Source organism: Jaculus jaculus, chromosome 1 (assembly GCF_020740685.1).
Source record: "Jaculus jaculus isolate mJacJac1 chromosome 1, mJacJac1.mat.Y.cur, whole genome shotgun sequence".
NCBI lineage: Eukaryota > Metazoa > Chordata > Mammalia > Rodentia > Dipodidae > Jaculus > Jaculus jaculus.
This window is the reverse complement of record NC_059102.1, coordinates 292,509,867-292,534,361: the sequence shown is the minus strand read 5'-3', so window position 1 is coordinate 292,534,361 and position 24,495 is coordinate 292,509,867. Positions and strand designations below refer to the sequence as shown.

General features: G+C 39.7%; 1 protein-coding gene across 6 annotated transcripts in view; it reads left to right on the top strand.

Annotated features, from left to right (window-relative positions):
• Swt1 (SWT1 RNA endoribonuclease homolog) overlaps positions 1-24,495 on the top strand; it is an 81,190-nt gene that overhangs the window by 11,798 nt on the left and 44,897 nt on the right. For all 6 annotated transcript variants that reach the window (XM_045141742.1, XM_045141739.1, XM_045141740.1 and 3 more), the window contains 6 exons: positions 502-560; positions 8,752-9,469; positions 14,113-14,172; positions 16,868-17,006; positions 19,793-19,894; positions 23,695-23,883. In XM_045141742.1, the coding sequence (XP_044997677.1) occupies positions 502-560; positions 8,752-9,469; positions 14,113-14,172; positions 16,868-17,006; positions 19,793-19,894; positions 23,695-23,883 (1,267 nt within the window). The remainder of the gene's footprint in view (positions 1-501; positions 561-8,751; positions 9,470-14,112; positions 14,173-16,867; positions 17,007-19,792; positions 19,895-23,694; positions 23,884-24,495) is intronic.

The window sequence follows — 24,495 nt, the reverse complement described above, 5'->3', positions numbered from 1 at the left end:
TCAGTCTCTCTTTTATTTGGATGTCATGGTTTTTTCCTCCTCTTATGATGGTCTTGTGTAGGTAGTGTCAGGCACTATGAGGTCATGGATATTCGGGCCATTTTATGTCTGGAGGGAGCACGTTGTAAGGAGTCCCCTAGGCTATTTGTACATACCGTTTATACCCTCCTTATCTTGCTTGTGCCTAGTTTTGTTTCCTCAGAGTACATAGACAGGATGATAGAATAGAATAGAAAACAGACCAGTCTGGTTTCAAATCATGTCTTGCCCTATGATAATGGGAAAATCTAACTGTTTAAGCTTTGGGTGCTTTATATATAAAATAAGGATGGCCATGGTAATATCTGTCCCAAGGTGATTGGAAAGATTAAATAAATTACTATGGTAGCTTATTTACCAGCAAACAGCTATGATAAAATGAATGTTTTCTAATGTCCTTCCCTGTAATTGTAATACCAGTGCACAATTTGTATTTTTTAAATAAAACTTATTTAATTTCAGAAATCCGATCATACAGACATTCTGTACTGCAATAAAAATAGAAGATCAGACCTGAAAAGGTAAATTCTGTTTTTCTTGATAACTGTATATAGTTTTGACTTAGAATCATGAGACTGAGCTTTTTCCCTTCAGTATTTGGGATTAAACTCAGGATTTTGTGCATTCTGGCACTTAACTACATCATTTGAGTTTGGGGGACAGGATCTCATTATGTATCCAGGCTGGCCTGTAGCTTATCATGAGCCTTGATTAGCTCTTGTACTCAAGATCCTCTTGCCTCAGCCTCCCAAGTGATAAGATTTATAGGCTCATGCCACCATAACTGCACTGAGACTGTTTATAACTGGAATATCCTGTTTACTGTGACTTGTACTGTTTTGCATGCAGATATTTCTAACTATATCTTATATTATTATAAGTCTAAAAAAGTGGTGAGTGAAAACAAAATCTACCAAAACGATTGTGTAAATGACATAAATACAGTGTGATTTTTTTTGTTTCCAGTGACTTGCTTTCGGTACACAATTGTGAGACACATAACTTAATGACACATGTATGTAGAGAACATTTGAAGCTAATTTAGAAAGTATGAATAAATTATCTTGTGAGAACATATAACTTACTGAATTATTGATAGAGCTCTAAAATCATACTAATATATCAGATGAGATTATAACTAGAGAACTTGGGAATGATGGCAGAAATAAGCAAATCATTTTTCTTTAATTTGTTCATTTTTTGGACAAAAATTATAGAGAATTTTATAGTGAAGGAATTTCTTACAATTAATGGAGGTAAGTATAAAAGTATGATGTGTGATAAAAAATCGGTAAGATTAAGTTTTCTCTGAAGATATTGAGGTATGCTGTCTTCCCAAACAATTTCAGTTATAGAGGAACAAAAACAGAATTCATATTTCTTTTGCTGTGTTTTCAGGGTTTTTTTTAATTTTTGGGTTTTGTATGTGTGTGCGTGTGCGTGCATACATGCACACACACACAGATAATGAATGTGTAGATGCATGCCAAGGAGACCAAAGGAAGACATCAGGTATCTTCCTCTATTGTTCTTCTGCCTTATTTTCTTAAGAACAGAGTCACTTAACCTAGAGCTGTATGTAACCTAGGCTGGTCTGGAACTTGCTGTGTAGACCAGGGTAGCCCTGAATTTGTGACGATTCTCTTATCTCAGCATCACAAGTGTGGCGATTGCAGGTGTGCGCTACCATACCACCTCTAGCATCGTTCTTTCTGACCTTTTTACTAGGCTTATTTCAGTTATTGAGACCATAGTATGTATATAGATAGTATTGTATTCTGTAGATTTTTTTCTTATTAGAAACATTTCATAAATATTATTTTGAATATTTTATTCTTTTTTTGTTTGTTTTTTGAGAAAGAGAGAGGGTTAGGTGCCAGGGCCTTAGCCACTGCAGTCAAACTCCAGACACTTGTGCCACCTAGTGGGCATGTGTGACTTTGCGCTTGAGTCACCTTTGTGCATCTGGCTTACATGGGATATGGAGAGTCAAACATGAGTCCTTAGGCTTTGCAGGCAAGCATATTAATTGCTAAGCCATCTCTCCAGCCCATAAATATCAATTGAAATGACTGTGATATTCCATATGATTTTAAACCATCATTTCCAAAATTTTAGCAACATCGTCTGCCAGTTCTTTTGTACTTTTATATGTAATCATACATGTACATAATATAATTTGATCATAATCCTCTTCCCTTACTTTGGCTTGTTCCATACACTGAACTCCTTCTTTTCAACTAGTCCCTTTTCTACTTGGAAGTGGAATGGGGCTGGTTTATTAGAACACAAGTCAGAAAGTGAAAGTAAAGCAGTGCTCCAGAGCTAGGAAGGGTCCCTCCCTTCAATTTGTTTATTTGAGGCAAGGTATCACTATAGCCCATATCGACGTGGAACTCATTCTGTAGTTCCAGGCTGGCCTTAAACTCATGCTATGTCACTATGCCTGGCCTCTTTTTATTTTATTTTATTTATTTATTTTCGAGGTAGGGTCTCCATCTAGCTCAGGCTAACTGGAATTCACTGTGTAGTCTCAGAGTGGCCTTGACCTCACAGTGACACTCCCACCTCTGACTCCTGAGTGCTGGGATTAATGGTGTGTGCCAACATGCCTGGCCCTTTTTTTTATTTTTTGAGAGACAAAATGGGAGCCCCAGGACCTTCAGCCTGCTGTATACTCCAGATGTGTGTGCCCCCTTGTGGCACATGTGCAACATTGCATGCCTGTGTCACTGTGTCTGGCTGTGTGGCACCTGGAGATGTGAATATGAGTTCTTAGGCTTCACAGGCAAGCGCCTTAACTGCTAAGCCATCTCTCCAGCCCTCTCTTTTCTTTTGATGTCTTTTTTTTTTTTTCTCTCCTCCATCATTTATAATGACATGTTGGGCCCCATAATGTGCAGGCCTTGTGCAATTAATGACAGCCTCTATGAAGGCATGAATTCAACAGCTTCTATGTGTCCAGAAGGCAGTGTTTCAAATTCATCTTCCCCACATATTGGTTCTTACATTCTTTCTGCCCTTTTTCAATAGTGCTTCTTGGACCTTGGAGGGGATGATAGAGATGTCTTGTTTAGCACTGTGTACTCAACTGTCACTTATTTTCAGCACTTGGACAAATTTTGAATTTCCTCAGTAGTTAATACCATCTGTAAAAGGAAGCATCTCTGACCAAAAATGAGAGCAGCAGTAATCTATAGGCATAGACATAAATATTTAGAGGGATATTTGTTTGTTTGTTTGTTTTTGGTTTTTTGAGGTAGGGTCTCACTCTACCCTAGGCTGACCTGGAATTCTCTATGGAGTCTCAGAGTGGCCTTGAACTCATGGTGATCCTCCTACCTCTGCCTCCCAAGTGCTGGGATTAAAGGTGTGCGCCACCACGCCCAGCTTAGAGGGATATTTGATGGGCACAACATACCTATTTAGCTGGAGAACAATGGTGGCTTCTCTCTTACAACCTATTTGTTTCCAGTACCAGGTTTGAATTCCTTTTCATAGAGTGGGCCTTGAATCCAATCATAGATAAGTTGGTTACTCCCATAACAGTTATGCCACTATTGCACCAGTAGGCGCTTATTGCCTGGATGGTCAGTGTACCTTGCAGCATGCAATGCTGCGTAGTAAGACTGTTGATGGCTTTTCTCCCCCAGCAGCCAGCTTAGTACTTTCCAGCACTATAACAGCTGGCTAGTAGGGAGGAGGCTTCCAGCTCTATTCCAGCTTGATTTATCAGTGTCCTGAAGCTGAAGCTTTTGTGGTCTAACCATCTACTTCTGGTGGACAGCAAAAAGCATTGGCAGTAGCTTGTATTGTTTAGGGAGTTAGGAGCTTCTCTGACCAACAGGTATCCCATCCCTGGCAGTGGAGATATAGATATAAATATATGGCTTCTGGGAATAGCATTATTTTTTAAAATTTTGTTTATTTTTATTTATTTATTTGAGAGTGACAGACAGAGAAAGAGGCAGTTAGAGAGATAGAGAGAGAATGGGTGCGCCAGGGCTTCCAGCCACTGCAAACGAACTCCAGACACGTGCGCCCCCTTGTGCATCTGGCTAACGTGGGACCTGGGGAACCGAGCCTTGAACCGGGGTCCTTAGGCTTCACAGGCAAGCGCTTAACCGCTAAGCCATCTCTCCAGCCCAGCATTATTTTTTAAAGAATATGTTTCTTTATTGCAAGGAGAAAGAGGGAGAGAATGAATGTGCCAGGTCCTCTTGCTGCTGCAAATGAACTCCAAATGCATACACTACTTTGTACATTTGGCTTTACATAGGTACTAGGAATTGAACCCAGGTTGTCAGGCTTTGCAAACAGGTGCCTTAACCTCTAAGCCATTTCTGTAGCCCTTATGTTATTAATTTTTAATTAAATTTTTATATCTCCTCTTCTCCATTCCTGTTTCCCTGTGGATCCTCCTCAGTGGGGTTATTGGTATTCACTTGGGTCATGATGGCTTCGGTCTTAGTGGGGGTGCTATGCCTCAGGGTATTGTTTCCACTCTGTGGCTTTACAACCTTTTGCCCCTTCTTCCTCCATAATACTTGAGCTTTGATGGGCATACTAGCAGTCTCATGTAGTGCTGAATTCTCTGTAGCCTGTGGATGCTTTGATGAGTTTATTTATGTACTTATTTGAGACAGAAAAGAACAGAGTATGTGGTGGTTTGATTCATATGTCCCCCATAAACTTAGGTAGTCTGAATGCTAGGTCCCCAGCTGATGGCAATTTGGGAATTGAATCCTTCTGGAAGCAGTATCTTGTTGGGGGCGGGGTTTATGGGTGTTATATCCAGTTTCTTTTGCCAGTGTTTGGCATATTCTCCTGTTGCTGTTGTCCATCTGATGTTGACTAGGAGGTGATATCCACCCTCTGCTCATGCCATCATTTTCTCCTGCCATTATGGAGCTTCCCCTCGAGTCTATAAGCCAAAATAAACCTTTTTTCCCACAAGCTGCAGTTGGTCTGGTGTTTTTTTTAATTTTTTTTTTATTTTTTGTTTATTTATTGGAGAGTGACGGAGAAAGAGGCAGAGAGAGAGAGAGAGAGAATGGGCACGCCAGGGCTTCCAGCCAATGCAAACGAACACCAGACGCGTGCGCCCCCTTGTGCATCTGGCTAACATGGGTCCTGGAGAGTTGAGCCTTGAACCGGGGTCCTTAGGCTTCACAGGCAAGTGCTTAACTGCTAAGCCATCTCTCCAGCCCATGGCCTGGTATTTTTTTGCCAGCAGTGCAAACCTGACTGCAACAGAGAGGAAGAGGCAGATAGAGAAAGAGAGATGTGCTGGGGCCTCTTGCCATTACAACCGAACTCCAGGGACGTGCCACTTTACATGAGTACTAAGGAGTCAAACCCAGGCTGTCAGGCTTTGAAAGCAAGTGCCTTCAACCATGGAACCATCTCTCATGCCCCTTTGACAAATTTTGATTAATCACAGTGTCACCATCTCTCTGGAGCTGGTTGTCAGGCTAGCAGTGAGAGCAGTATTAGTGAAGCCACTTCCTCTGCAATGTCTCCTGGTCCCTGGCAGATGTGGTGGCCTGTCTAGTGGTAGGCATTTGGCTATCTTTTCTTTCTTTTTTTTGTTTTCTTCCTTTCCTTATTGTATTGATGGATCTTGGATTTTCCCACTATTCTCAGCTATCGGTAAAATAAAACAGAGTCTTCAACAAAGAGTAAGAGCAGTTTGGATTAAAGGGGATATGGATAACTATTTAAGAGACTTTTTTTTTCAGGTTTTTAAATTTTTATTTTTGAGAGAGAATTGGTGCCCCCGAGCCTCAGCCCCTGCAGTCCATCTCCAGATGCTTGCACCATCTTGTGGGCTTTTACGACCTTGCGCTTGCCTCACCTTTGTGTGTCTGGCTAACGTGGTATCTGGAGAGTAGAACATGGGCCCTTCGGTTTCACAGGCATGCGCCTTAATTGCAAAGCCATCTTTTCAGTTCTTGAGAGACTTTTTTATGTGTATGCCCACCTTTTCCAAAGAGCAATGGGGACTTCTCTCTGGATTGTGAGTTTCCTGTCCGGGGATTTTGACTTGGTTGCCAGTACCACATATGAGTTCTCTCCCACTGAGCAGGCCTCAGATCCAATCAGAACCTCAAAAGCTGTGTGTCACTATTGTTCATATGTGTACTTCTTAGGCATAGTATTACTCAAGCCCTGCAACGCTGGGTATAGATTTCTAAAATGAGAATTAACTGGGAAACAAAAAAAAAATGTGGGGCTGGAGAGATGGCTTAGCGGTTAAGCGCTTGCCTGTGAAGCCTAAGGACCCCGGTTCGAGGCTCGGTTCCCCAGGTCCCACGTTAGCCAGATGCACAAGGGGGCGCACGCGTCTGGAGTTTGTTTGCAGAGGCTGGAAGCCCTGGTGCGCCCATTCTCTCTCTCTCCCTCTATCTGTCTTTCTCTCTGTGTCTGTCGCTCTCAAATAAATAAATAAATAAAAATTAAAAAAAAATGTGTAGAGCTCTTAATTTATAGTGTTAAATTACTTTTTTTTTTTTTTTTTTGAGGTAGGTTCTCACTCTAGTCCAGGCTAACCTGGAATTCACTATGTAATCTTAGGGTGGCCTTGAACTCATTCATGGTGATCCTCCTACCTCTGCCTCCCAACTGCTGGGATTAAAGGCATGTGCCACCACACCCGCCAATATTGTTAAATTCCTTTTTAGATTTTCACCAGCAATGTAGGAAAAAATCCCTTTAAGACTTCTTACCAGTATTTAATGTTACTTTAAAATGCTTGGTAGTCTGCAAAAAAATGGTATGCTATTATTATAATTATTATGTTATTGTTATAGGTAACATGGTTACCTATACCTATAACAGTTTTCAAAGGTTTAAGAGCCATTTTTTCTCTTTAATTTTTTGTTTATGGCCTTTCTTAGAATATTAGTAATTTATTAATTTTAATTTACTTACTTATTAGAGAGAGAGAAGCAGAGAGGGAGAGGAAGAGAGAGAGAGAGAATGGGCACACCAGGGCCTCTAACCACTGCAAACGAACTTCAGGCTCATGCACCACTTTGTGCACCTGGCTTTATGTAGGTACTGGGGAACTCAACCCAGGTCCTTAGGTTTTGCAGGCAAGCACCTTAACTGCTGAGTCATCTCTACAGCCCCCCTCCTTTTTATGTTTATTATTATTATTATTATCAACAACATAGTTCGTATGGATACATCATTTGTGGGAATTTTCAAGCAAGTGCAAATTTTTCCTCATCCCTGCCCCCACCCTCTTGGGGATGCTCCTCAGTGGGGCTTCAGATATTCTCTAAGGGGTTGTGGTTTATGCATTGTAAGAGCAGCAGTCAGTTATTTTTGAGGGCAATTAATGTCTCTAGGCATGATGTCTTAACCTGTGGCTCTTACAGTCTTTTTGCCCCCTCCTCTGCAAAATTCCCTGAGCCTTGGTGGGCGAGTTTTAAGTCTACCTCAGTAATAAGCTTTTGGGAGCCTCTGGATCTCTGGTAGGTGCTGAGTGTCCTCAGGGTCTGTCTCCTACACTCTGGTTCTGGTTATCAGGTTCAGCATGGAAGCAGCGCTCATGCTTGTCTCCCCAATTCTTCTGTGGTTTCTGCTGTCCCAGCCCCCTTTTAATAACTTTTTGTTGTTGTGTATTTTTTTTTTATTTATTCATTTGAGAGAGAGAATGGGCATGTCAGGGCCTCCAACCGCTGCAAACAAACTCCAGATGTGTGCATCTGGCTTATATGGATCCTGGGGAATTGAACCTGGGTCCTTTAGTTTTATAGGCAAGTGTCTTAATCACTAAGTCATCTCTCCATCCCCCTGTCCCCCAGTTAGTTCCTTTTGATGAGGTTTTTATCTAAGGCCAGCTTGTGGTTATAGCATATATAGCAAGTAGCATTTATTAATATATTTAATTTTTATTACATTTTCATATGGTAAAGCTTTAATAACCAAGGTATCACTAGTTTCCTTTATTATTTTTCCACTACTGTTATATTTCAGAAGTTTTTTTTTGTTTTGCTTTGTTTTTCTTTCAAGGTAGGCTCTTACTCTAGCCCAGACTGACATGGAGTTCACGCTGTAGTCCAAGGCTGACCTCTAACCTAGCAATCTTCCTACTTCTACCTCCCAAGTGCTAGGATAAAGGCATCTGCCACTATGTCTGACTCATGGAAGTTTTCTATTAAGAGTAAATTGTGGCTGAGGGGATTGCTAAATGGTTAAAGGCACGTACTTGCAGTGCCTGCTGGCTTTGGTTCAGTTCCCTAATACCCATGTAAAGCCAGATGCACAAAGTGTCACATGTGTCTGGATTTTGTTTGCAGTAACAGGAGGCCCTGGCCTGCTCATATTCTCATTCTCTGTCTTAAATAAATAAGTAAATGACACATTTTTTAAAAAAGGAATAAAGTGATCATTCCCATTTTCTTTTCCAGTTATTAGAGGTTTAATGAGAGGTATAACAGTTAAAATAATAAACATGATTTTGTACTTAGGTATTTAATCCATTTAGAATTTATGTTATCTGATAGGTATTATATAGGACTATAATGTTTTTCTAAATAGCAAATCAAGTATTATATTCCAATACCATTTCTTTATTCATCCTTTCTACTTCATTCTTAAAGTAAGCCATTTATGAAGTTTTGAACCAGTCTAGTCATCTCTAACAAAATGATATAGTTCAATATTATGTATAATTGTAATATAACCTCTGCTGCTTTATAGATTGAATACAGAAACTGACATACCCAGAAAGAAAAAGAAAATCAGTTCTTTATCCCAAGGACATCTTAAACTCCCAGAAGCATCATATTCAAATAATAATCAAATTACTTCATGGAGTTCTTCAAATGGAGCTAAAAGAGATGTTAAACTTAAAGATATTAGATTAACAAATGTTGGGAGTAAGATTGACTATGGAATAAAAAGTCTTAACAGTTCTAAAATTGCCAAAGATATGAAATCAAAAGCAGAAGGCCAGGCTAAGGAAAAGACCTGGCCTCATTTACTTATTCATAAGGACAAGATGAAAGAACTGAAGAAAGAAAGTAACAACAAATTTAAAGACAGTTCTGAAGAATGTGTCCTGGAGAAATGCAAAAAATTTCAGTTTTTTCACAATTATCATTCCAAGGAGATAACCAAGGAACCTTTTGAATCTAGAAGAAGGAAGATTGGTTTCAAAATTCCAATAAAATCCTATAATACCCTTCAGAAGCTTGTAGAAGAAAACGTCTTCAGTTCAGAGTCTAGTAAACCAAAAACTAAGCAGGAAGAAAAGGAATGCTTGAAAAGTTGCCAGGTGTCATTAAACATGAACAGGTGTAAAACCCAGCCCTTGTTTTCCGACTCTACCTATAAGCAGACTGTTCGTGAGTGGAAAAGAAAATATCATGAGCATCAAGAAAGTAATGATTCAAACTCTAAGGAAAATCTTGCTCAGGTAATATACAAAATGAGAAATTTGTTCTTAGCAAAGTTAATATACTCAGGTGTTAGTTTCTGTTACTGATGATTATTGTAGAGGGCTGCTTAACTGTTAGTCATGAAGATAATGTATTGGTTTCTTGTTTTATTATCTAGTTCCAGTGTCTTAGGATGATAGTGGTGTCAGCAGGTTTTAGAGTTACCATGAGCCAGTCTGCCTGTAGCTGGAGAGTGGAGGGTGTTCCTGCCTTCTTTGCCAACTTGTTTTTCCTCATATGCTGATTTTGTAAGGCTTTGCATATTCATTCTGCCCTATTCTTCTGTTTTAATATCCTGTGATATATCAATGATTCATAACAAAAGAAATGCTTAAATGTGTGCCAAGAATCAGTTACAGGTAGTCCTTGGTAAAAGTCCTATAGGAGTCTAGATAAGGCTTTTCTAACCCTAGATAGGAGAACCTATACAGGTAAATATTCAAAATAGCTTGTTACTTTAACAAATTACTTTTTAAAAATTATTTTTATCTATTTATTAGAGAGAGGAAGAGAGAAGGAGAGAGAGAAAGAAAGAGAGAATGGGTATGCCAGGGCCTCCAGCCACTGCAAACGAACTCCAGATGCGTGTGCCCCCTTGTGCATCTGGCTTACCTGGGTACTGGTGAATTCTGCATCCTTAGGTTTTGCAGGCAAGCACCTTAAATGCTAAGCATCTTTCCAGTACCAGCAAATTAATTATTATTATTATTGTTGTTGTTGTTAAAAGCACAGTCTCATTCTAGTTTAGGATGACCTAGAAGTCACAATGTAGCTCATGCCTTCCCCAGACTTAAAGCAATTGTTTGTACCTCTGCATCCTAAGTGCTAGGATTAGAGGCATGAGCCACTGTACCTGGCTGCTTTTTTTTTTTTCCTTTAATTTAAAACAATTTAAGTGTTTAAAAGAATACAATTGGGGCTGGTGAGATGGTTTCATGGTTAAGGTGCTTGCCTGCAAAACCTAACATCTGGGGTTTGATTCCCCAGTACCCACATTAAACCAAATAAACAAAGAAGCACATGCATCCGGAGTTCGTTTGCAGCAGCGGGGGGGGGGGGGGGGGGGCCTGGCACACCTCTTCTCTCCTCTTCCCCCCTCTTCTCTGTATGCTTGCAAATATTAAAAAAGAATAAAGTTTATTTTATTTTATTTTGGTTTTTCAGTTTTTCAAGGTAGGGTCTCACTCTAGCCCAGGCTGACCTGGAATTCACTCTATTCTCAGGGCAGCCTCGAACTCATGGCGATCCTCCTACCTCTGCCTCCCACATACTGGGATTAAAGGCGTGTGCCACCACACCCGGCTAAAAAAAGAATAAAGTTTATTTTAAAGTAAGAGGAAAAGAAAGCAGAAGGGGCAGACCTCTGGTGGAGGAGATTCCAGTGATAGAAAATCCACAGTTCCAGTAGAAATTAGACTTTTATTGAATGAGTGAAATTCACTTGTCTAGAGTCCATAATTGGTCAACTTAAATGAAGGAGAAGGCACTTGTTGGTCCATAATGCATCCAGTATTGTGCAGGTCCCAGAAAGCTCTCCAAGCTAGGCCACTGGCAGGAAAATTCACTTAGGCCAGAAAGAAGGAAGAAGTGAGTCCACTGTCTTCACCATCTGGGGTTAGAATATGGCCATCTATCAAGGGCCCTTTTCCCTATCTGTCTGCCTACGCAAGGAAACTGTCTTTCATCTCCTATAGTATTTCAGTCCCTTCTCCCAGAAACCACCCTAACTGCTGCTATGGAAACAGAGCAATAACCGCTCTTAACTGCTTCATGCTGATAAGAGGATGGTGTTAGGCCATAGCACTCAGGGTTCCTCTAGAAGGAGGGCTATCTAAGAGCCCATCATGGAACATTCTGGCCTGATGGTCAGGTTCTGGGTACTGGAATATCTCTTTATTTTTGGCATTTGGAACTCTACCTGGAACACATAAAGGAGTATTAATAACATCCTAGTAAAAGACTGAAGTTCATCTCAAGGTATAGGTTGTTTAACATTGTGAGGTAAGGATGGTCTGTAACCCTATTAGAAGTGACAAGTGATCACTTCTTTAGGGTTCCCATTTTTTATAAACTTTTAGTCTTTATAGGACTATAGAGGGGACCCAGGTGGATGGAGTTTAATTGTTGTATGGCCAATCCGAATGGGGGCTGTAAATGACAGGAGATAAAGTTAAAGCAGTAGTTGATTATACAAGGTCCAAAGATTAATGGAATGATTTATAATAAGTATAATTTCCTTCTACATTGAAAATTCTGAAATCCACTTCCAGTACTGTTCAACATATGGCACAATGGTGTCTGACATGTTCCTTGTAGATCTTGTAAAGCAGATGAAACATTAGCAGAATTATCTGGAATATAGATGCAACATTCAACTTTGATAATGACTCATGTGCCACCCTTAGCTGTCGTGAGACTCCCTAAAGTCATATACTTGCATAATTGCTTTTCTTACCATTTGAGCCTCAGAATTAAGAAGGGAGATTCAGGGCTGGAGAGTTTGCTTAGCAGGTACGGTGCTTGTCTGTAATGCTTAATAACCCTGATTTGCTTCCCACATAAAGCCAGATGCACAAAGTGGTACATGCATCAGGAGTTCGTTTGCAGTGACTAGAGGTCTCTGTGTACCCATTCTCTCCCCCACCCACTTTTTTTTTTTTTTTTGGTTTTTCGAGGCAGGGTCTCACTCTGGCTCAGGCTGACCTGGAATTCACTATGTAGTCTCAGGGTGGCCTAGAACTCACGGCGATCCTCCTACCTCTGCCTCCCAAGTGCTGGGATTAAAGGCGTGCGCCACAACGCCCGGCCCCCACCCACTTCTTGAAATAAATAATTTTTTGTTTTTTGGTTTTTTGAGGTAGAGTTTTGCTGTAGCTCAGGCTGACCTAGAATTTACTATGTAGTCTAAAGGTGGCCTTAAATTCACATCAGTCCTCCTACCTCTGCTTCCCACATGTTGGAATTAAAGGCATGCACCATTATGCCCTGTGTTGCTACCACAGCAGTGGATTTTTTTTTTTTTTTTTAAAGAATGAAGATTCCCTGAGCTATTGTCATTAAAACCTTTGACTATACTAGTGAGAGTTTCCATTCTAGATTATATCTTCCAATCCATTCTGGGGATAGCCAAGGCCAAAGGTTAGTGCAACAGAGCCATTGAATCTGCCATTAGGGGCTGCCCAACACATATCTGGCCTCAGCACATACTCAGTAGCCAATCATTCTGATGGGTGAAGGACAATAATGTTTTGGCATAAGTCAGGAGGAACCTATCCTAGATATTGAATGTCACTGGTACATTTTGAGCAAGTATGGTTTTGTTGTTCCCAGCATGAGGGAGCTTTCTGACTTAAGCAGCCTTTGGTTGGAGTTATCTACATATATGTAACACAGATTTGAAACTAGCCATTTTGGTATCTATGGTTGTTTTCTTTTATTGTGGGGCCAGAACTACTGGAGACGAGACCAACATACTTTTGAAGGGCTTTGTCTGTTTCCTTTGTTTCAAAAGCTCTTTCTAGTCCCTTTCCATTCCTGGTGGAATTAATAGGCCTTTGAGAAATATCCCACCCCGCAAGAAATTCTGATAATTTTAGCTTTCTTGGTACCTCTTAAAAATAATCTAACATGGGGCTGGAGAGATGGCTTAGTGGTTAAGGCTGTTGCCTGCAAAGCCAAAGGACTGCAGTTGGATTCCCCAGGACCCATGTTAGCCAGGTGCACAAGGTGGTGTATGCGTCTGGAGTTTGTTTGCAGTGGCTAGAAGCCCTGGCATGCCCATTCTCTCTCTGTGCCTCTTTCCCTCTCTCAAATAATTAAAAATAAAAAATCTTAATCAAAAATCAAATACTATTTAAAGTCAAATGGAAAAGTGATTATCAGTCCTATGGTAATGGAATATTAAAGTGCTAGTGCAAACTTGGAGGTTGTTATAGAAGAATCTTCAGTATCTGTTAGAAGACAAAAACCCCAAAACTATAATGCAGCTCTGCATTTTTTCAGTCTTTTCTCTTTAGCCCATTACAGTCCTCAGATTGTCTTTGCTGTTTTGTCAGGTCACCTTCAGAAATAATTCAGTGACTTCTTCATTTAATCATAGCCTAAAAACAAAGAAAGCCATCTTGTTTCTCTTTACCATGGTTGTTTCTATTTCTGAGAAAGGCATATCAGTCTCTAAAAACTCCATAAAGAATATCTCCCACCTGACTTGATAGATTGGGATTTGTCTCTTCTGGGAGTGGTTTCTTGAGTGATGGCAGTTTTGTCTCTCAGGGTGCATTCATCAATGTTTAGAGACAGTTTTGATTGTCAGGACTGAGGTGAGTGGGTTATATCACTGATAAGTGATGAGTAGTTGGTCCAGTGATGCTATTAAATAGTGGAGCTGGGAGGTAGTGCACATCTTTAATCATAGCACTTGGGAGGAAGATCACTGTGAGTTTAAGGCCAGCCTAGAACTACAGAGTGAGGTCTAAGTCAGCCTGGGCTAGAGTGAGACCCTATCTAAAGAGAAAAACAAAAACAAAAGTTACTGTACAATGTATCAGATAGCCAAGGCTGAAAAGCCATATTTTATGTACATGCATCATAATTAACTAATGAAATTACTTTTTCATTTCAGAAACCTGGAACAACATGTTCACCAGTGTCACTTGAAAGTACCCAAGATACAGATCAAGAGGTTACTGATATCATATTTACTTTGAATCTTTTATGTTTGTTTGTTTGTTTTCAAGGTAGGATCTCACTGTAGGCCTAGCTGACCTGAAACTCAATCTGTAGACCCAGGCTGGCCTTGACCTCACAGTGATTCTCCTACCTCTGCCTCCCAAGTGCTGGTATTAAAGACATGTGTCACCATGCCCAGCTACTTTGAATATTTTTAATAAAATTCAGGGTTTTTTTAAAAAATTAATAGAATCTTGCCATGTAGTCTGTGTTGATTTCAAGCTTGTGAGTTTCCTCACTCAGCTTCCCAAATGCTGGAGTTACAGATATGCACCATGATATCCAAATAACCAGTTCCCACTCTTAATAAAGTATCTACTAAAAACCTTGCCAGGTATGGTGGTGGTGCACCCCTTTAGTCCCAGCACTCGGGAGGCAAAGGTAGGAGGATCGCTGTGAGTTTGCGGCCACCCTGAGACTACATAGTGAATTCCAGGTCAGCCTAGACTAGAGTGAGACCCTACCTCGAAAAACCAAAAAACAAAAAAAGAACCTTGATGGGGGGCTGAGAAATGGCTTATAAGTTAAGGTGTGAAGCCAAAGGACCCAGATTCAATTCCCCAGAACCTACGTAAGCCAGATACACAAGGGACACATGTGTCTGGGAGTTCCTTTGCAGTGGCTAGAGGCCCTGATGTGCCCATTCTCTCTCTCTCCTATCTCTGTCGCTCTCTCTTTTCCTCTCTGCTTGCAAATAAATAAAAATTTAAAAAACTCTTTAAAAAGCTATTTAAAAAAACTGCAGGGGAAAGGATGTAGTTTTAGTTGGTAGAGTGCTTGCCTGGCATGCATGGGGTCCTGGGTTGGGTTCCCAGCACCATAAAAAAATACCCAAAAGTATGCATAGATGTCTTTATATTTACTTGATTACCTTTTTGCCTTTGTTTCTAATAAACTTGTTTAGAACACACTGTAGAATTTTGATTTAATGTTATACTTTTACACATGTGTAACAAGGTTTGCCACATTACAGAGTGACAGAGGCTGGGTTCCATTTTCCAGTGCCCATGTAACATCAGATGCAAAGTGGTGTGTGTGTTTCAAGTTTGTAGCAGCAAAATACCCTAACTGTCAGTACATGCACACATACTTACACCCACACATACACACACACATATACAGACATATGCAAATAAATGAAAATTTTTAAAAATGCAATGTGACATTAACATACGTTCGCTTCATTTTTCTATTCAGTGGTAAGTGAAATTGTTAGTGTATGAAAATGAGACTACATGGTGTTTTATCTTGTTGCTTTATTTCCTTCTAGAATCTCTTTGACCCTCATAGCATTTTATGTTTCCTATTCTTAAATTTAGATTCACAAAACACTTTATTTTTTCTACTTAAATTAAAATGGATAACTTTTATTTGTGATATTTTTCTGTCTTCTAGGTCCAGGAAAAGATTTCTCACCTCTATTTTAAAGATAACTATATGTTCATTTCTTTTTAGTATTTATTTATTTATTTGTGTGTTTGTTTGAGAGAAAGAGGCAGAGAAAAAGAGAAAAAATGGGCATGTCAGGACCTCTAGCCACTGCAAACAAACTCCAGATGCATGCACCCCTTGTACATCTGGCTTACATGGGTCCTGGAGAATCGAACTGGGGTCTTTGGCTTTGTAGGCAAATGCCTTAACCACTAAGCCATCTCTCCAGCCCCAATGTTCATTTCTTTTTGTTTGTTTGAGATAAGGTCAGGTTGACCTCTTAACTCACTCTGTAAAGAAGGATGGCCTTGAACTCCTGGTTCTCTTATCTCTTCCCTCCTGAGTGCTGTGATTGTGGGCATATGCTACAGTGCCCAGCTATACCTTTTTTTTTTTATACCAAAGTATAGTCAGGTGGTATTTGTCTGAAGTGAGAAAGATCTTAAGATTTAGTTTTATGTCATTCATTGACAAAATTAGAACTCTCAAGAGGTTTTGTTTTTATTATTATTATTATTGTTGGTTTGGCATCCTGAGGATGAAACTCATGAGCTCACACGACCACATGCTAGACAAGCTCTCTACCAGTAAGCTACAGCTCATAATCATTAAGATAAAAGAAAAGAAATTTGGCTCTTTAAATTACTTTGAAGTGATATTATAAATAAGAATGAACTTAATTTGATATCTTTATATCTTTATCTTTATAAAAATGGGTATTTAATATTCCTCATTCTTGATGAGCAAATTGAGAAACAAAGTAGTTAAATGATCTTCTTGCCTAAAGTTGCAGTTATAATAAGAACTTACTATTTGAGAAAGATAGAATGGATGCACCAGGACCTCCTGCCTCTCTGTAAATGAACTGCAGGTGCATGTGCCACTTTGTGCATCTGGCTTTAAGTGGGAATTGGGGAATCAAACCTGGGCCATCAGGCTTGGCAAGCAAGCATCTTTAACTGCAAGCCATCTCTCTAACCCCCACCCCTTTTTAAAATATTTTGTAAATTATTTGCGAAAGACAGGAGATGAAGAACTGATTTTCAAACTGTATTTATAAATCTTTTTTTTTAAATTATGCTGTCTCCGTAATTCTATGATTATTTTTCCTGTAAGGTACCTTAGGTGGCTTACTAATTGATTGCTTTCTTCTCATGTTAATCTGCAGATAACTCAAAAGTAACTCAAAATGTTTCATTGGGTGTTTTATAATTTAGATGCAGATAGTAGAAGAGCTCCATGCTGCACGTGTGGGGAAAAGTGTAGATTTACCTGTAGTTCCATCTTCTGGAGACTTAATGAGTATGGAAATTGACTTGGTGGAAGATGATGTACACCCTTCTACTGGCATATCTTGTATGTTGACTTTTATGATCTGTGCTTTCCTAAGAATTTATGTCGCCAAGTTCATATTTTATAATATATAGATGAAAGTGTTATAATTTGTTCATTTGAAATGATAATGGTATATTTTAGCTTCAGGAATCAGGTTTAATTTCTTATCATTTAATTGTATTTTTCACACTGTTACACAGACATATTTTCTTTATATTGTCAAGAAGTCATAATCAGAGCTTTTATTTATTTTAAAATGTGTGTGTTTGTGTGTATATGAATGCATGATTCTGCAGGCGAGCATGCTTATGTGCGTATCTGTGTTGGAGGCCAGAAGTTGATATTGGTGTCTTAAATTATTCCCCACCTTATTTTTCCCACATTATTATTATTCTCATCATCATCATCATTGTTTTGGTATTTCGAGGCAATGTGTTGCTCTAGCCCAGGCTGACCTGGAATTTACTGTGTAGTCACAGGGTGGCCTCAAACTTGGTGATCATCTTACCTCTGTCTTCCCACTACTGGGATTGAAGGCTTGTGCCACTATGCCCAGCTCTGTACCTTATTTTTGAGTTAGATAAACCTAGAACCCCCTTAGCCAGTGAATTCCAGGAATTACCTGTCTCTGCCTCCCCAGCACTGGGATTACAGGCAGGTACCACTACATTTAGCATTTTATGTAGTTCTGGACATCTGATCTTAGGTCTTCATGCTTGTGTGGTAGACATTTTACCCACTGTGCAATCTCTTTTACTTTTTAAAAAAAGGAATACACACACACATACACACACACAGATAGATAGATATAGATATATATAAATATCTATATCTATCTATCTATGTATGTATGTTACTTATTTGAGAGAGAAAGAGTAATAATGTGCCAGGGCCTTTTGCTATATCAAGCAAATCCCAGAGGCATGAGCCATTTTGTGTGTCTGGCTTTATGTGAGTACTTGAAAATTGAATGTGGCTACAGGCTTTGCAAGCAAGTACCTTTAACCCACCCATATTTTTACTTTTAATAATAACTTTTAACACTTTCAATTATGTAAAGTACTGATCAAATATAAAAAAATTGCTTAAAGGTATAATTTTCATGATTTCTTTGTTTATGTACTAAAATTTTGGTTAGTTTTATTACTGGGAGCAGATGATAAGATTATTCAAAATGCCCTGTGTGGTTTGCACTTGCTTCTAATACTAGCACTCAGGAGGCTGAGGCAGGAGGATTGGAAGTTCAAGCCCAGCTGAAACTACAAAGAGGGTTTCAGGCCAACCTACAGTATATAACAAGACCCTGGATCAAAATAAATAAATAAATAATATTATAAGAGTGCCCAAATTAGCTACTGTTCTATAAAAATGGTAATACCACCTTTTCTTTTTAAAATAACATATTTATTTCTTTGAGAGAAAGGCAGAGAGAGAGAGAATGTACCTTCTATACACTGCAAATGAACTCTAGATGCATGCACCCCTTGTGCATCCTGCTTATTTGGGTATTGGAAAATCAAACCTGGATCCTTAGGCTTCACAGGCATGCATCTTAACTGCTAAGCCTTTTGTCCAGCCCCCACTTTTTAAATTAATTTACTTATTTGCATGGAGAGAGAGGAAAAAATGGGCACACCAGAGTATCCTGCTACTACCTAAACTCTGGATGCATGCACCACTTTGTGTATCTAGGTTTATGTGGGTACTAGGGAATTGAACCCAGGCCATCAGGCTTTTCAAGCAAGTACTTGAACCACTAAGCAATCTCTCTAGCCCCTACCTTTTTATTAATATTTCATTTTTTGACATTTTCTAAGTGTTTTCCTATGCATTAACTTACCTGATCTTCACAAAGGCTCTATGAAATAAGTTAGTTTTATGTGTAGGGCAGGGTGGTGCATGCTTTTGCTCACAGCACTTGGGAGGCTGAGGTAGGTGATCACTGTGAGTTTGAGGCTAGCCTGGGATTACAGAGAAAGCTGGAAAAATGGCTTGGCAGTTAATGCACTTGTCTGCAAAGCTAAAGGACCCAGGTTCAGTTCCCCAATACTCACAAAAAGCCAGATGTACTAGGTGGTGTATGCATCTGGAGTTCATTTGCAGTTTCTAGAGACCCTGGCACACCCATCCTCCCTTCCTCCCTTCATCCTTCTCACCCTACCTCTTAAATAAGTAAATAAATAAATAAACGTTTTAAAAAGAAGAAATTAGGCATTGATGACTCTTGCCCTTTTTTACCCCCACACAAATATTGGGATGTTCTTCAATATTGGCCCTGATTTTTTGCGGCGGTACAGGTTTCTCAGGTAAGGTCTCACAGTAGCTCAGACTGACCTGGAATTTACTATGTAGTCTCAGGGTGGCCTTGAACTCTTGGCAATCCTTCTACCTCTGCTTCCCAAGTACTGGGATTAAAGGCGTGCACCTCCATGCTCAGCCCTCGGCCCTAATTCTTGTTGAATTTCTTTTTCATCAGATTTTATCTTCTTTACCTCCTTGGACATAGACAAGTCCCCTCTTTACCCTCCTCTACCTCCATCCGTTTTCCATCCTCAACCCCTAATCCAAACAATGTTGTATGTTTAGCCCAGGAAACATTGACTGGGGAGAAATTTGCATGGCAACAAGCAGTGAGCCAAATAGCAGAATGAAAGTCTAGCCAACTGTGTGATTTCCTTATACCATTAAATTTATAAGACAGAGGTGTTTGATTTAAATGAATTATATGTGCTTCTATAATGTCAAAAATATTGTTATATGCAAGTCTATTGTCAAATATCATGAAATCCTAATTTTGCTTTCTCTAGCAAATAATACCTCTGACAAAAAGCTTCTAATTGTTATTGACACAAACATTCTGATGAATCATCTCAAATTTGTTCGAGTTTTGAAGACAACAGAAATTACAGGTATTTGCCAAACATTTATAGATTCTGATATTTTTTCTTTATCAGTATTTTAACAGTGATATTTTCTCCTCATAAACATATCTTCATCATCTCAAATTAAAAAAAAAGAAAGAGACCCTGTATACCTTAACCAGACAACCTAAAATACTTTTTTTGGTGGGTGGGGGTATTTTTGAGCTAGAGTCTCACTGTGGCCCAGGCTGACTTGGCATTCATTCTGTAGTCCCATTTTGGCCTTGAACTCAATAGAGATCCTCCTGCCTCTGCCTCTTGGGTGCTGGGATTAAAGACATGTGCCACCACACCCAGCCTAAACTACATATTTTTTAAAATTTTCATTTATTTATTTCCATGCAGAGAGCTACAGAAAGACAGAGACAGACTGTAGGTGTACCAGGGTTTCTAGTTACTGCAAACAAACTCCAGATACATACACCATTTTGTGCATCTGATTTACATAGGTGCCTAGGTTGTTCTACTCTGTAGGCAAGCACCTTAACCACTGAGCCATCTCTCCATCCCAAAATACATATTTTTGTTGTTGTTTTTTGTTTTTCAAGGTAGGATCTCACTCTATCCCAGGCTGACATGTAATTCACTATGTAGTCTCAGGGTGGCCTTGAACTCATGGTGATCCTCCTACCTCTGCCTCCCGAGTGCTGGGATTAAAGCTGCCACCACACTCAGCCCAAACTACACATTTTAAAGAAGACTTTTTGCTGGTAATTTTTATCCATGTATAAAATATATTTTAATCATAATCCCCTCCCGTTACTTTCTCCTGTCCTTCCTTCCCCACTGCACTTATGCTGAACCCCTACTTCTTTTTTCTTTTTTCTTTTTTGAGATGGGTCTAGCCCAGGCTGACCTGGAATTCACTATGTAGTCTCAGGGTGGCCTTAAACTCATGGCGATCCTTCTACCTCTATCTCCCTGAGTGTTTGGGATTAAAGGTATGTGCCACCATGTCTGGCTTTATTTATTTATTTATTTATTTATTTATTTACTTACTTACTTATTTGGTTTTTGAGGTAGGGTCTTGCTGTAGCCCAGGCTGACCTGGAATTAACTCTGTAGTCTCAGAATGGCCTTGAACTCACAGCAGTCATCCTCCCTCCCAAGTTCTGGCATTAAAGGCATGCACCACCACACCTGGCTTCCTGCTTCTTTTTAACTAGTCCCTCTTCTATTTTAAAGTCATATGTGCATTTTGCCCTCCACCATCCATGATGGGATGTATTGATGAACCCAATATTGTACAGTTAATTGAGATCATAATTCAGTGACCTCTTCAGGTCTGGATGATAGTTGCAAAGTATTCCTCTCCATCTTCTGGCTTTTAGAGTCTTCCTGACCCTTCTTCTTCAATGTCCCCTGAGCATTGGAGGGATAATAGATCTTTCATTTGGCACTAAGCAGTTAACAGTCACTTATTCTCAGCACTTTGACTACTGTTGAGTTTCCCTAGTAATCACCACCAATTGCAAAAAGAAGTTGTTTTTTTTTTTTTTTTTTTTTTTTAACAAAGTGAGAAACACTAATCTATGGGCATAATTACAAATACTAGAGGAATATTTGACTGGAACAACATATCCAGTTAACCAAACATCAGTAGTAGCTTCATTCCTAAGGTCTATGACCTTTCTGGCCATGGGTTTTTGAGTAGGTTTTTAGTACCAAGTATGAATTTACTCCCGAATCTAATCATAGAGCACTTGGTTACTTCCATAACAGTCTTTCCACTATTGCACCAGTGGGCACATCTTGCCTGGACGGTCATTGTGTAGCTTACCAGGTTCCCTGCTACACAGCCTACTTTCTAGCCCTAGTCATCAGGGAGAGGCTTCCAGTTCAGTTCCACCTTGATTTCTCAGTGTCCTTCAAATGAAGCACAGGTGTCTACAGCAGTAGGGTGTCTTTGGGCAATCAAGAGCCTCAGGAATAGCATGTATTGTTTTGGTAGCCTCAAGGGCCTCACTCACCAACAACTCAGCGAGAGGTGTCCTATTCCTGGCACTGAGATTTTCCTATAATGGTGTATGGCATTGGGGGCAGCATTATCCACCCACATAGGACTCTTCTGGTCCAACTCTTTTTTTTTTTTCTTTTCTAAATTATTGTTTATTTACTTGAGAGAGAGGGAGAGAGAGAGAAAGGAGCCTGCCAGGGCCTGCAGCCCAGAAAAATCTACCTTATGTGGGTCCTGGGGAATTGAACTGGGATCCTTTGGCTTTGCAGGCCATCTCTCCAGCCCCCCAACTCTTTTTTTAAAAATTATTATTTTTGTTTTATTTTTGAGGGAAGGGCGCACAATAACCCATGCTGACTTGAAGTTCACGCTGTAGCCCCAGGCTGACCTTAGACTTACAGTGATCTGCCTACCTCAGCCTCCTGAGTGCTGTGATTAAAGACATGTGCCACCACACCCAGCTTTAAATTATATATACATTTAAATATTTACCTATTTGAGAGAGAATCAGAGAGAGAGAGAGAGAATGGGTGTGCCAGGGCCTCTAGCCGCTGCAAACGACCTTCAGATGTGTCACCTTGTGCATCTAGCTTACATGAGTCCTGGGGAATTGAACCTGGGTCCTTTGGTTTTGCAGGCAAGTGCCTTAACCACTAAGCCATCTCTCCAGCCCATATATATATATAAAATTTTTTCTTGAGGTGGGGTCTCACTCTAGCTTATTCTGTCCTGGAATTCACTATGCAGTTTCAGGGTGGCCTTGAACTCATGGGGACCCTCTTCCTATCTCTGCCTCCTGAGTTCTGGGATTAAAGGCATGTACCACCAGGCCCGACTCTGAATTATTTATGTATGTGTGTATGTATTGGTTTTTTGAGGTAGGGTCTCACTGTGGTCCAGGCTGACCTGGAATTCACTATGTAGTCTCAGGGTGACCTCAAACTCATGGCGATCCTCCTACCTCTGCCTCTCAGTGCTGTGATTAAAGGCATTTGCCACCATGCCTGGCTTCTAAATCATATTTTTTTAATAAGCTAACAAAGAAGTAAGTTTCCATATGGCTTTTTCATATGTTTTATGTTTCCTCCTCTCAATTCCCCCACCCTTGCATCTGGCTTATGTGGTTCCTGGGGAATCAAACCAAGGTCCTTTGGGTTTGCAGGCAAATGTCTTAACTGCTAAGCCATCTCTCCAGCCCAACTTTTTTTTTGGGGGGGGTTCCCGAGGTAGGGTCTTGCTCTAACCCAGGCCGACCTGGAATTCACTATGTAGTCTCAGGGTGGACTCAAACTCATGGCCGTCCTCCTACCTCTGCCTCCTGAGTGCTGGGATGAAAGGCGTACGCTACCACGCCCGGCTTCATTTCTTTTCTTTTTCTTTTTTTGGTTTTTCGAGGTAGAGTCTCACTCTAGCCCAGGCTGACGTGGAATTCACTATGGAGTCTTAGGGTGGCCTCAAACTCATAGCAGTCCTCCTACCTCTTCTTGCCAAGTGCTGGGATTTAAGGCATGTGCCACCACACCTGGTCCAACACTTCTTTTTTAAATGACATTTATTTTAATTTAAAGTTACTTGCTTTGAAATCATTTACTTTGGGAATCTTCATTATAAAAAATCATGTTTACTAAATTCATGTTTTGTACTGTAGTAGTAATTATTTTTTACATTCAGTTAGCTTTTATATCCTCTTTAATTTCTATATTTTATGTATTCCATGTACTGTGAGTTTCTTTAAGGACTATGTGCTTCAAAACTTTGACACCAATTAATTTAGTTGTCCGATAATGTTCATTCAATTCCAAGAAACCTTCTTTTTTTTTTTTTTTTTTAGGTTTTGAAAGTCTTGTGTTAATAATTCCCTGGGTAGTTGTACAAGAGTTAGATCGTATGAAGGTAGGAAAGCTACTAAAACATGCCCAGCACAAGGCTATACCTGCAATTCATTTCATCAATGACAGCCTCAAAAATCAAGATACAAGGCTATGGGGTCAGTCATTACAACTTGCAGCCCAAATACTCTGTAAGTATTAATTCTTTCTGGGTAAAGATTAATTTGGGTTCAAAAAACTTTTAAAAAAATGAAAAAAAATGTATAGCCATCAGATTGTGAAATAGAAAGGGGTATTTGTGGCTTACTTTGGGAGTATTTGGTTCTTATTATTCTGTTTCTAGACATAATAGGTTCTGTCAATATTTGATAGTTACTATGTAGTTATCTATTACAGAACTTCAGCCTCCTTTCTTTAAAAATACCACTACTGAGTGACTAAGCCCATAAGTGATATACATTTCTACTCTGTTGCTGCTTACTCTTAGCACACTGTAGAGATAGATGTTTTCTTGGAGTATGTCAGAATCTGGAATAATGAGGTGCCTTTATAATAAAGATCTGTATGTAGTTTTATCAGGTGTGTTGATGCACACCCTTAATCCCAGCACTGGGGAGGCAGAGGTAGAAGGATTGCCATGGGTTCGAGGCCATCCTGAGACTACCTAGTGAATTCCAGGTCAGCCTGGGCTAGAGTAAGACCCTACCTTGAAAAACAAAAACAAACAAACAAACAAACAAAAGATAAAAATAAATAAAAATAAAATAATTTATAGATCAGAGAAACTAACCTGTCACTGTGTG